This window comes from Enhydra lutris, unplaced genomic scaffold (genome assembly GCF_002288905.1).
Source record: "Enhydra lutris kenyoni isolate GAN:26980312 unplaced genomic scaffold, ASM228890v2 scaffoldscaffold14, whole genome shotgun sequence".
Classification (NCBI taxonomy): domain Eukaryota; kingdom Metazoa; phylum Chordata; class Mammalia; order Carnivora; family Mustelidae; genus Enhydra; species Enhydra lutris.
The window spans coordinates 30,754,181-30,768,305 of NW_019154098.1; the positions used below are offsets into that span (position 1 = coordinate 30,754,181).

Here is a 14,125-nt window from a genome sequence, read left to right on the forward strand (position 1 = left end):
AGTTGTGGTAACTTTCTAAAGTCCAGAAATCTTTTCTCTTTTCCAGTGATAATGTTTCCTTTTTATTTTAGTTGTTTAAATATTTTTAGCTACCTTTGGAATGTTTTCTAACTCAGGTGATTTTGAATGCATGTATTAATGCATTTTCTTCAAATATTAAGAAAGAATTTTAGAGTTGGAAGAAATCTTAAAGTTTCTGATCCAGTAGTGCACAGTTACTGAATCGACAAAAAGACTTTTTTCTGCAGCGATGGAAATGCTTTTATATCTATATTGTTCAGCATAGTAGCCAATAGTCATTTGTGGCTTTTGAGCACTTACATGTGGCTCAGGTTTCAAGTTCTAGAACCATGGTTTTTAAATTGTGTGTGTGTGTGTTAACAACTTGTTTTCAGATGTGGCATTGTATGTGTGTACATCTGTGTAAGTCAAATCAGAGCCCCTTCATGCTGTTCAGCCTGTATCTCTGTTGAGCTTTCCTCCTGATGGCCAGAGCACTTCTGTGGAGTCCTAAGACTTCTGGAAACACCAATTAAAAAAAAAAAAAAAAAAAAAATCCAGTACAACTTCTTTCTTTTCTAGTGGTTTTGTAGCTCCTTATTTATAGCTGGGAAGCTTAAGGCTCAGAGACATTAAGCTGCTTAGGTCTTATTTAATGACAGAACCTGGACTAATAGGTCTCTGACATTCATTGTATTGTACGTCACTATAAATTCTTTTCTTTTTCATTGTGCACAATTGATATTTTTAGAAATATCAGATTTAGACTAATTTGTCATTAGTCTTTTCATTGAAAGCCAGAGGATAAAGATGGAAACCATAAGTCATTGTTTAACTTTGTGCCTCAAAATCAATTATAGAGTTTTGTTTTACAAATACAGATTTCTCTGAAGCCACCTCAGACTTTTTAGGTCAGATTTTCTGAGTATGCTCTGCTATGATGTGGAACAGAGCTCCTATACTCTACCCTCAGAATGGTTATTGCGAAGCACATCTGGGATTTAAGAACCTGCATCAGATTGCCAATTTTTAGGTCACATATTTACAGCCTATTAAAGTAATGGAAAGAAAAATCAGTGATTTAATATTTTTAGTGTATAAAGAGTGAGGAAGATAGGGGCAAAGCGGAATATATAGCTTCAGGTGAAAAAAGAAGTACTCATCTTAGACCAACAATGAGATCTCTGTAAGCTTTATTGGCAGGGGGGAGGGTGTATCTAGTAGAACTTAGTCCAGGGTTTAGATTTGTTGTTTTGTTTGTTTATTTGAGAGAGAGCTTGCAAGCAGAGGGGAGGGGGTAGGGAGAGAGCAATAATCTGAAGCAGACTCTGTGCTGAGTGTGGAGTTCATTAACATGGGACTCGATCTCATGACCTGAGATCATGACATGGGCTGAAACCAAGAGTTGGACAGCCAGCCTATGCCACCCAGGTCATGATCTCCTGGTTGTGGGATTGAGCACTGCACGGCGGAATCTGTTTCACATTTTCTCTCCCTCCCCGAGTGCTGCCACCGTGCCCCCCCCCACTCCTATGCACCCTTCTCAAATAAATAAAATCTTAAAATTAATTAATTAATGAAGACTGAGCCCAATCCCTAAAAATCTGAAATTTTCTCTAGGAGGAAATCTTGGCTGGCATCTCTATTTTTTTAAAGTGCCTGTAAATAATTCTGATGTAAAACCTCTTTTATTAATTACACGTTTTATTTTGAGATGGTTATAGATTCACATGCAATTGTAAGAAATAATAAAGAGAGCCCCTTTGTTCTTCACACAGTTTCCCATTTACACAGTTCACATTTCCAGTATAACATCTTGGAATAACATCATGCAGACTATAGTAAAATATCACAACCAGCATGTTGACATTGATATATTCTCATCTATTAACCATTTCTGTAATTTTGTCATTTTTAAGAATATATAGAAACTTTTTAAAAAGTTAATGTTCATCCTTCCAGAGAGGATAAATACAATATGTATCATGATTATGATGTAATTAGTAATAGCAGTATAACAGATACAGGTGTTCAAAGAAGGAAATACTACAAATGTGAATGAGTGGCTCTTCTGGCCAAGCACTGGTTAGAAGGTAGGGAGCACACTCTCAGAGCTTTAAGTCCAGAGGAAGAAACATACTTAATAAAGATAAAATTACAAATTATGATAGGTATTTTGAAAAAAAAATAGAGTAATTAGAATGACATGGACATAATTTGTGTGTTGGAAAATCAGAGAAGTAATTTAGATTGAAGCTTCAGTGAAGCCTGATAACCCACTGAATGGAATATTTTTAAGCTGCAAAGTACACTTTTTTCTGCTGTATACTAATTATGACAAATTATTCATTATTTTGTGCTGACCTATCTTTGCCTCTAATTAATTTAAAATTATTTGATATTCTGTCTTTTTGAGGGTAAAGGGGGAAGGGTTTATCTCTGTCCTCCTTTCTGTCCAACCAGTGGACACATTTTAAATTCTGAAGAGAATAGTGCATATTATAAAACCAATGGTTGTTTATTAAACAACTCTTTCTATTTGTGATTTGGAACATTGTCAGTTGATAGATTTCTTGACTAACGGCCGTAAGCACATATGATAGTCATATCTTTATAAAAATGCATATTAAGAATGTTTTTATCAGTTTATATACAACCTTATAGATTTGTAGGATAAGTTACCAATCTGTTTACCATAAAGTATGCAACATCTGTCAAAAAAGATTACTATGGTGGGATTTAATTTAGTATAGCTGAATAGTTTATCAGATATGGTGTGTGTCTGAAATTTAAAAGCTGTTGTAGAATAATTCTTGGACCAGTTTTCAATTGTAGATAAAAACAAAGTATGGAAGTAATATTTTGAATGTATGTGATAAACATGTTGGAGCATACATTTATATAATTTTTCTTTAGTGAGTTTGGCTTTTCACAAATGAATGTATTTGCCAACTACTCTTGTGTTTCTTTAAGTTATGAAGTCATTCTACTTTTTGCTTATTTTATCAAGTAACATTTTAGGTCTTCCTATTTTTCTTAAAGTTCTTACTACTACATAGCAATTTATATTCATAATTATACTTCCTGATATTAAGGAGAAATATAGAAAGGTACATTTCCAGATGGAGATAATATAGTTGCAAAAGCCTTTTATTATTTCTGTGTTAACTATAAAGTAGTATGTGGCATACCTCAGACATGTTGTGGGTTTGGTTTCAGGCAACTGCAGTAAAGTGAATATCATAATAAAACTAGTCAAATGGATTTTTGGTTTCCTAGTGCATATAAAAGTTGTGTTTATACTGTCATCTTTTAAGTGTGCAGTATAGCATTATGTCTAAAAAAAAACCAGTGTACATAACCTTAATTAAAAATGTTTCATTACTAAAAGATGGTAACCATTATCTGAGCTTTCAGTGAGTCATGATCTTTTTGCTGGTGGAGGGTCTTACTCCGATTTTAATGGTTACTGACTGATCAGGGTGGTGATTGCCGAAGATTGGGGTTGCTGTGACAGATTCTTAGGACAGCAGTGAAGTTTTCTACATCTATTGGCTCTTCTTTCACATATGATTTCTCTGTAGCATGTGATACTGTTTGATAGCATTTTACACAGTAGAACTTTAAAAATCGGGAGTCCATTCTCTCACACTGGCCGCTGCATTATCAACTAAGTTTATGTAATATTCTAAATCCTTTGTTGTCGTTTCCAATAATCTTTACCAAGAGTAGATTCCATCTCAAGAAACCACTTTCTTTGCTTATCCGTAAGCAGTAACTCCTCATTTGTTACTTTTACCATGAGATCACAGCAGTTCAGTCCCATCTTCAGGCTCCACTTCTTATTCTGATTCTCTTCCTGTTTCCACCACATCTGCAGTTACTTCCTCCACTGAAGTCTGGAACCTTTTGAAGTCATCTGTAAGGCTTGGAATTAACTTCTTCCAAACTCCTGTTAATATTGCTATTTTGACCTCTTCCCATGAATCACAAATGTTCTTAATGGCATCTTAGTGGAGAATCCTTCCTTGAAGGTTTTCAGTTTACTTTGCCCCGATCCATCCAAAGAATCACATCTATGGCAGCTATAGCCCTAGGAAATGTATTTCTTAAGTAATAATACTAGAAATTACTCCTTGATCCATGGACTGCAGAATGATATGTTAGCAGGGACAAAAATAACATTAATTTCATTGTAGATCTCCATCAGAGCTCTTGGGTGACCAGGTGTATTGTCAATGAGTAGTTACATTTTGAAAGGAATCTTTTTCCCTGAGCAAATCTCAACAGTGGGTTTAAAATATTCAGTAAACTATTTTGTAAACAGATTTGCTATCATACAGGCTTTCTTGTTCCATTTATAGAGCACAAGCTGAGTAGATTTGGCATAATTCTTAAGGGCCCTAGGATTTTTGGAATGGTAAATGAACATTGGTTTCAGCTTAAAGCTGCATTAGCCCCTAATAAGCGAGTTGGCCTGTCCTTTGAGGCTTTGAATCCAGGCATTGACTTCTCCTTTCCAGCTATGAAAGTCCTAGGTGGCGTCTTCTTCCAGTGTAAGGCTATTTACTCTACCTTGTAAATATGTCGTTTGGTGTAATCTGGATAACTCATTGTAGCTTCTACATTAGCAGCTTCATCTTGGGTACTTTTATGTTACAGAAATAACTTCCTTCCTTAAACTTCGCGAACTAACAACCTCTACTAATTTCAGACTTTTCTTCTGTTGCTTTCTTACCCCCTCAGCCTTCATGTAATTGATAAGAGTTAGGGCTTTGCTTTGGATTAGGTTTTGGCTTTAGGGAATGTTGTTGTACCTATTTTGATCTTTTTTCAAAACCACTGAAAATTTCTCCCTATCAGCAATGAGGCTTTTCGCTTCTTATCATTCATGTATTCACTTGAAAAATTATCTTTTCTCCCATTAATTTGAAATGCTACCCGTATCATATTTTCTTTCTTACTTTTTTTGTAAGATTTTATTTATTTGTCAGAGAGAGCACAAGCAGGGGAAGTGGCAGGAAGAAGGAGAAGCAGGCTCTCTGCTGAGCAAGGAGTCCAAGGTGGGACTAGATCCCGGGATCCTGGGATCATGACCTGAGCTAAAGGTAGATGCTTAACCCACTGACCCACCCAGGTGTCCCTATTTGTTGTCTTTTTGATAATAGCCTTTCTAATCTGTGTGAGATGATAACTCACTTAGTTTTGATTTGTATTTCCCTGATATTTGTGATGCTGAGCATCTTTTCATGTACCTGTTACCTGTCCATATGTCCTCTTTGGAAAAATGTCGGTTCAGATTCTCTGCCCATTTTTTAGTCAAATTACTTAGGGGTTTTTTGCTATTCAGTTGTAAGAGTTCTTACATATTTGGGTATTAACCTCTTAGCTTTATCATTTGCAATCTGTTTTCCCATTTGCTGGTAGCTTGCCCTTTCATTTTGTAGATAGGTTCTTTTGCTATGCAGACTCTTTATTTTGATATAGTTCCCCTTGTTTATTTTTGCTTTCGTCATCTTTACTTTTGGTGTCAGATCAAAAAAATTGTTGCCAAGACTGATGTCAGGGCACTTACCACCTGATGTTCTTGTAGGTATTTATGGTTTCAAGTTTTATGTTCAAGTCTTTAATCAGTCTTTAATCCATTTTGAGTTAATTTTGTTTATGGTGTAGGATGGTAGTCCCAATTTCAGTCTTTTGCATGTGGCTGTCCAGTTTCCCCAACACCATTTATTGAAGAATATATAATCAAAGAATTTACAATTACCCATTGTATTCTTTGCTCCTTTGTTGTACATTAATTCAACATATATGCACGGGTTTATTTCTGGGCTTTTTATTCTGTTCCATTTGTCTATTTTTATTAATACCATACTATACTAATCAGTTTTGATAAGTATAGCTTTGTATTATAATTTAAAATCAGGATGTGTGATACCTCCACCTTTGTTCTTCTTGCTCAAGATTGCTCTGGTTATTTAGGGTCTTCTGTGGTTCCATACATATTTCTTATTTAACATATTCAATATCTTGTTGCATCACTTGAGAAAGGAGTGCTCGTCAGCTTAAAGAGATGTATAAGAGATATTTACACAAAATATTTGAATGTCTGTTTTAAGCTGCCTGTAGACAAGGTTGAGATTTTCTATACAATCTGAATACAGGAAATTGTTTTTGTGCTTAAGATCTTGATCAAATAGATCTTTTTCTCAAAATTCTTTATTTTGATATATTCTGTCTTTTAGTTTATTGATAAACTGAATTATTTTAAATATAAGCATTATACACGGTAGCATAAGCCAACTTTTGCTCTTTAAGCTTTAATAGGATTTTTATTTTTAAATCTTTACTATTTTTGCATAAAATCAGTAGGCTGTAAGAAATGTCAATTTTGAGGATTTCTGTTGTTTAATTTCTTTTATTCTGTGTATTTTCATGTTATTTAAAAGAAACTGGACTGTTGCCACATTCTTTTATTCACTCTCAGAATAATTGGTAGCCTAGATAACCTGAGATGCCATCAATAACTTACTAATACTTCTTGGACCTTATTTCAGGTTTTGCTTTGACCTGATTTAATACATAAAGGATCAACAAGTACAATGCAAAGCTGTAAATCCCCAAAGTAGGATTATGGGTCAGAGCTTGCATATAGATCTTTATGGTCCTTGATGCATATTGCCATATTGCCCCAGCCATGTTGGAATATGAGACAAAGTATGGATGTAAAGAAAGGAAGGATGAAGAATTCTATGTGGAGTTACTATGCACAATAGACTTTTCTCTCTTTTATGTTAAAAATCTGACCTTAAATATTTCCTTAAATAATACCTCCCCAAGCCTCCAGTCTAGAATTAGTAAACTCTTTTGCATCGCACATAGCTTCTTCTACTTTTTTATCTTTATACTTAGAATAGTTTATATATTTCAGGGATGAAGTGACTGTCCTCTACTCCCCATCCCCCAGCTTAAACTTTATAAAAGTGGGGAATAGACTGTCTTTTGTCATTAATATCTAACAGTTCATATTTTGTTGAATGAATGGCAAGGAAGAAAGACAGTTGATTTGGTTTGGCTGGCATATGGTACTCATGGAGAATAATGAGAGGTTGGAAAGTGAGGTTGTAGCTAAATTGTAGAGAACCATGCATGAGAAATTTAGAAGTTTGGATTATATTGTTTTGATAGAAGGGCTTTGTTAAAGTTTTGAAAGGAATTTGGGCATAAACTGGTTAGTTGGCAATTATGTAAAATAGATTTAGGAGAGATTGAAGAGGTAGATTAGTTAAAAAACTGGGAAATAGTAATGGAGCCTGGACTAGGGGAGTGACCAATTTAGGAATCATACAGTAAGTGTTTATTACTTGCCTCCTGTAAACTGGGCATTGGTGCTGATTGCTGGATAGATAGCAGTGAACAAAGAAGCTATGGTTCAAGCTCTTCGGTTATATATACAGTGTATCACGGAAACAGATATTCAACAGAAAAAACTACAACTTTTATGATTGCTCCAAAGAAAATAGAGGGGCTGTGAAAGTATCAAATAGATATGTTATAGTTTGCAGAGGTGTCTTGGAAGACTTATGAGCGTACTGATTTAGCAGAGACTCATGTAACAGCTAGCTGAATGAAGAAGATGGATGAGCCTTTTAAGGACATGACAAAATATATGCAGAGGCCCCAAAGTGATTAAAAAGTTGGCATGTTTAATGAACAGAGAGGTATGGCTGGTGGAGAGGAGTCCTCCTTGTAAGAGTAGAATGATTAGATAAGAGGCAGTGGCTTAAAGAAAATTCTAAGTCTTCTCAGTTGTATATGGCAGCAAGAAGAGGAATCCAACAGATAACCTAGGCTTCAAAACTGATTGTTTCATTAAAATATTACTTTCTTAATAACCCTTATAAACAGATTTTATATTATAATTAAAAAACATGTTTATAATAACAACTCCACATAATTTGTAGCTTACTGGGAATACTTTTACTTCTCTTTAAAACGAAATATAGTGATCTTAAACATTGGAGTTCTAATATATTTAGTACAGTTTCTTTTGTGTTTTTCAGAGTAAAATGCTTTTGACCTCACTTTAAAGAGTTGTGTTTTGGAGGGATGTAGGAGACACACAAAAGATAAATTGCTATAGGACATGATAAAATAATGAGTATATTTTGGAAAATCTGTTCCTTACCTTTAGAGTTGAGCTTTAGGTTAGAGTATCAGATACTTGCTAACTATAGCAGTGCAGAGACAATGAAATTTACACATTTTTAAAATAAGTCAGACACTAACAGGAAACACCAGCTGTGGGAATTTTTACCAGTCAAAAAAAATGCCTTTTTGTTCAAGTAAATTTACACAATTCTCTATTTTTAGTAGCTTAAATAAAAGGAGGGCTAGTGGAGAACAGTGATAAAGAGAATAAAATGAAATCCATGAAATTGAAATAATGGTCACGGATTAATTGTTCTTTATTTTTGCTAAGAATGTGTACTTAGAACAAAATTGATCGCAAAAACACAGAGAACAAAATTTTGAACACATAAATCTAGGGAGTTTTATGGTTGAGTTGGCTCATATTCATCATCAAGATGTTTTTAACTCAAAAGCATATTTTAAGGATAGATTTTAAATGACTATCTTTGTAGATTTAGTTTGTAATTATTTTATTGATAACCTAATTTTTACATTTTGCGTGAAATTCTATTAACTCTTTTTCAGTAAATGTATAAAATAGGAATAGCACAGATAATATTCTCATAAGGGTATTTTTTTATTAACTAGGTTATTTGGGTTGGAAGCTCTAGAATTACATAATTATGTGATTGCCAATGTCTTGACTACATTTTAAAATCAGAAAGGCTATCAGATGAGGAATTTTAGTTTATAATATTCTGAGTAAAGACTTTGTTATTGATATTCTAGTTGTCTTCATCAAATGAATGGTAACATTAGAGGGCCTGATAAGTGTATAATGTCTTCAATGAAGAGAGGTGAAAGAGAACAGTTAATGTTGAAACACCCATATATGCATACATATATACTGTATACTCTTAAATACTATACATGCCTACTCTTCTGTCAGCTGGGTGATTTACTTACTACCACCGAGGGGTGCCTTTGTTAGTCCTGATAAATTAAAAAAGGCCTCTAACGGCCTCTTTTTCAACGAGATCATCTCCCTTGCTCCTTTCCCACTCTCCCTCTTTTTCATTCTGTGTATATGTGTGTCTTTCTCTTTCTCTGAAATTCAGTGGCCACTTAGGTTATATATTGTGCAATTCCCAGAGTGCCCTCAGAGTTTACAACATAAATATATACACTAGCCCTAAGATTTGATTATTTCATTGTATTATACTTATCACTGATGTTCCTTGTAGTAGATTTAATTTGTGTAATCATTATGCATCGTAAAACCTTTTTCTCCCTTAAGTCATTATTAGTGGAGCACCTGCTAAGTGTAAGGTGCTGTTCTAGAAGCCAAGAGATTTCTGTAAATGTGGAATATGGTCCCCTCTCCTCAAGGATCCTTCAGTCTGGTTGGTGAATTGGGATAGGTCTTGCACAGTACAGCATAATAGCACAAACGTGAAGAGTGCCATATTGAGTCCTAGTATTCGAAAGAAGGCGATCCATAAATGCCTGAAAGTCTCCATGCAGAGTGTGCTTCAGAGACTGTGTACATGAAACTAAGTTTTTAGACTCCATTGACAGTATTTTTACTTTTTTCATCAGCATGTTGGCAGACAAACTGAACATGACTCCAGAAGAAGCTGAAAGGTGGATTGTAAATTTGATTAGAAATGCAAGACTGGATGCCAAGATTGATTCTAAATTAGTGAGTATTAAATTAGACTACTTCTGTTAAGGTGCTGACTCTTATACTTTTTTGGGTATTTTTCATTAGGACATTTTGTTCTATTCTGTTAATAATTTTTGCTTTGTGTTAAGGCAGCAGCAGCCACCTTTTTGTTGTCATTGTTGCTGGATGAATATTGTCATCTCTGTACAGTGCATGAAAATGTGTGCAGTAGTCAGGTAGTGTTGCGATGCCATGCTCGTGACCTGCCTGGGAAACTCAGTTGTAATATTACAGGATCAATTTCCCTCTGTCTCATTTTAGGGTCATGTGGTTATGGGTAACAATGCAGTCTCACCCTATCAGCAAGTGATTGAAAAAACCAAAAGTCTTTCATTTAGAAGCCAGATGTTGGCCATGAATATCGAGAAGAAACTTAATCAGAATAGTAGGTCAGAGGTAAGAACCACATATTTTCTGTTTTGTCTGGAATTTAGCAATGACATCAGTATTCTACTGGACTTCATTTGAGAACATATTAATATATTGTTTATTTCTGATTTTGTATTTCTAATTGGGGGTGTGAACATTTTTTAAAAGATATATTACTAAACTGAAAATAATTTTTCTTAAATGTATTATATGTGTTAGTTACGGAAACTGAGAAAATTGTGTTCCTAGTTTATTGTATCTGTTTTTCTTTTCTTTCATTCTGCCTGTGTGACTTCATTGACTCCTTTCCTAAGGGTTTACAGCACATCATTTTGATACTAGCATATGATAACTTACATATGTAGAGTTCTTTTAAGTGGTTGAAATTTGTGTTCTTTTTAAGTCTGAAGAAATACTTTTACAAAAATGTTGGGTCTTATTAGCTATTAGTGTTGATCTTTAAAAACTTGATTTTATCTGATACTCATATTTAACTATGTCAAAAAAATATATCCCCACTTTGGTTGACTGTGCATATTAGATTTTTTTTTTTTTTTTTTAAACAGATCACAAGTAGGTAGAGAGGCAGGCAGAGAGAAAGGGGGAAGCAGGCTCCCCGCTGAGCAGAGAGCCCGATGTGGGGCTCGATCCCAGGACCCTGAGATCGTGACCTGAGCCGAAGGCAGCGGCTTAATCCACTGAGCCACCCAGGCGCCCCATGCATATTAGATCTTGAAGGAACTTGATTGGCCTTGTAATTTTGGGATCCCAGACCAGTTTTAAGGCTTTTTAGCCATTATGATTATGTGTAAACTAGAGCATAGGAAGGTTTTTTTTGTTTGTTTGTTTTTTGTTTTTTTTTTTTTTAAGAAAACAAAACAGCTTCAGTGTCCTCCTGTGATTAAAGTTTTAGCAAAAGATTCGTGTCCTTTGAATAGTTCTTCAATTTTAAAAGAGAGGAAGAATTGGGAAATTATGTTTATGCCTTTTCCAACCAAGTCCAGAATAACTCAACCTAAAACAGCTTTTTTTTTTTTTTTTTAAGATTTTATTTATTTATTTGACAGACAGAGATCACAAGTAGGCAGAGAGGCAGGCAGAGAGAGAGGGGAATCAGGCTCCCTGCTGAGCAGAGAGACCGATGTGGGGCTCGATCTCAGGACCCTGAGATCATGACCTGAGCCGAAGGCAGAGGCTTAACCCACTGAGCCACCCAGGTGCCCCTAAAACAGCTTTTATATAATGTTCTTTTTTGTATGCCTGAGGATCAATTTGTATTGACTTTCATTATAGTACTGGTGATACTGTCATTGTTACACTTTATAATTGGTCAAAAACTGGTTTAGATGGTATTTTGATGTGTGGTTTTTTTTCGTTCTAAGTAGCATAATTGACATTTAGAAATTGTGGAGGTTGTTAAAATCTTAGAGAGTGTTTCTGGGCTAGAATACTAAAAAGGAAATGCTAATATCACTTTTTTCTAAGCTAGCTTTTTAGAAAGTACTTTCTTCTCACCTTATACATTTCTCTTTGTGTGTTCTAGGCTCCTAACTGGGCAACTCAGGACTCTGGCTTCTACTGAAGAACTGTGTAACGATAAGATGACAAAACTATAAAATAAAGATGAAATAATAAAACCATTATATTAAAGGGTTACCTACATTTATGAACAATTAACGTATTAGAGCATAAATTTTGGGGAATTTGAATAAAATTGGCTGTGTTTCATTTTATCTTGTTGTGAATTTCCTTGTATATCCAAATGTGTGTTTTTTTTACTTTTCAGTTTGGAATAATTGTAGATTCACAGAAAGTTGCAAAAATAATAGAGGTGTCATGAACCCTAAACCTATTTTACCTGTTGTTGTATCTGTGTTACTGTAATACATTATCACAATCAGAATCTAGATATAGGGACAATGTGTGTAAATAGCTCTGTGCCATTTTATCACTTGTGTAGATTTTATCACTTGTGTAGAATACTGTAGATTTCAGTACAGTCAAGATAAGGAACTCTCTTCTTTTCTCCACCATCATGGTGTGTGGGCTCGGCTGTTCCTTACCATGTCTTCTCACAAGACCTCAGGATCAAGTGATTCCCGGCCAAGGAACAAAAGCAGAATTATTACATTCCCCATGGGATTGAGATGAAAACTGGTAATAAAATCAGGTACAACTCCAAGAGGAGGCATTGGAAAAGAAGCAGGCTGGGTCTATAAGGGATCACACATGAGGTGGCACACATTTATGTTAAGTGAAGGTCACATGCTCATATCCTGTCACTCTGTGAACATCACTGCTACCTGAACAATAGACATTTTTATGGGGGAAATGGTTTCTCTGTTACTTCTTCTGCACCAGTAGGTTGGTTCAATAGTAAATATGTGAGACATTTTGTTCTGGAAAAAAAAAAAAAAAATAAAGAACCATCATCATTATGAACTTCTCCCTCTGTGGTCATACCTACCTCTACTAGCTTTAACCCCTAGCAACCACTAATCTGTCCTCCATCTCTATAATTTGTCATCAGTAAAATATTTTAGAAATGGAATTATACAATGTATGATTTTTTGAGTTTAACTTTTTCTACTCATAATGACCTTGAGATCTATCCAAGTGTTATATATATCAGTAGTTTTTTCCCATTTATTGCTAAGTCTTTCTCCATGGTATTAAGGTATCACATTGTTTAACCATGAACCTTTAAGGAGATTATGGTTGTTTCCAGTTTGGGGCTAGCACAAATAAAGCTGCTGTTTCTTAATTTCTTAAAGTGGGCAGCTACAAGGACTTAAAAGGAGTATAAGCTAAACTTTATAAATGACTCCTTGAATCTTGCAATGCGTGCACTCGCGCGCACACATGCACACACTTGAACACGTTTTATTGGATACCCAAGATCTTTAAATATATAAAGCTCTGGGTCTCCTTTTCAGAGAAGTGGTTTGATTTTCACTTTGGTTGTTGAACTAAAACCTAGTCAGACAAAGACATTTCTATTTCTGCACTCAGAAAGTGGTACAAGGGTAGGAGATGCATGCATACTGGGTTTTTATTTGGCATCTGATTAGGTCACCTTCACCCCGCAATTAAGTTTAGAGAATATGGACCGGATTTGGTCCATGTGCTGTGGTTTCAGATCCCTGGTTTATGGTATTGGTTCTACTAAACTAGCCCAAAGGTGCTGAAGTAAGGGGGAGAGTTGCTGGTTAGGGTAAGCCAAATGCTGATTTTTTTTATTCCTACCTAGCCAGTGTTGTGAAAATGCCAACTTCAAAGGATCGTCTATAATACAAAATGGTCAAGGTTCATAGAGGAAGTACCAAAAAGGGGCGTATCTGTAACTAGATCAAAACATGCCCATCTTACCTTGAGTACAATAGCTAACAACATGAATCAGAAGTATAGATCTATAAGAAATAGTTACACAAAACTAGATAAAATTACATGTTATTCGAGCAATACAGAAACAGGAAGTATGTTAAGCTGCCTGTTTCCCTCTTCACCAGTGATCCAAAGACAAAAAGTTCTTAGAGGCATCATTAATGACTTTATCTTAAGATTATATCTCAACCAAACCACGTTAATGGCAAGGATTTCTAGGTGATTACATGGCGGTTAAAAGCAAGTCTAACAGTTGTTTGATATGCTTTAGTGGACCAGTAGGAAAAAACCCAAGGAGGAAAGATAGGAAGCTAATATTAAGCATTTACTATGTGTCAGGCATTTTCACATTTATATATCTGGAAAATTTTAAGAATGAAAGCTAATATTTGAGTGCCTCAATTTTGCCTGGAAACACTGAAATTTGGGTGTTAATATTTGTATATTATTGATGAAGAAACAGATGGTTACTCTATGTCCCACCTACTAAATGTTAAAGCAATGAATTGAATA

At 34.9% G+C, this 14,125-nt stretch overlaps 1 protein-coding gene across 1 annotated transcript in view; it reads left to right on the plus strand.

Moving 5' to 3' along the window:
* Positions 1–11,961, plus strand: part of LOC111146664 (eukaryotic translation initiation factor 3 subunit E) — a 43,581-nt gene extending 31,620 nt beyond the window's left edge. Inside the window, exons 11-13 of the mRNA XM_022502310.1 lie at positions 9,733–9,835; positions 10,121–10,255; positions 11,772–11,961. Of these exons, the coding sequence (XP_022358018.1) occupies positions 9,733–9,835; positions 10,121–10,255; positions 11,772–11,810 (277 nt within the window). The 3' untranslated portion in view covers positions 11,811–11,961. The remainder of the gene's footprint in view (positions 1–9,732; positions 9,836–10,120; positions 10,256–11,771) is intronic.
* Positions 11,962–14,125: the final 2,164 nt, after the last annotated feature.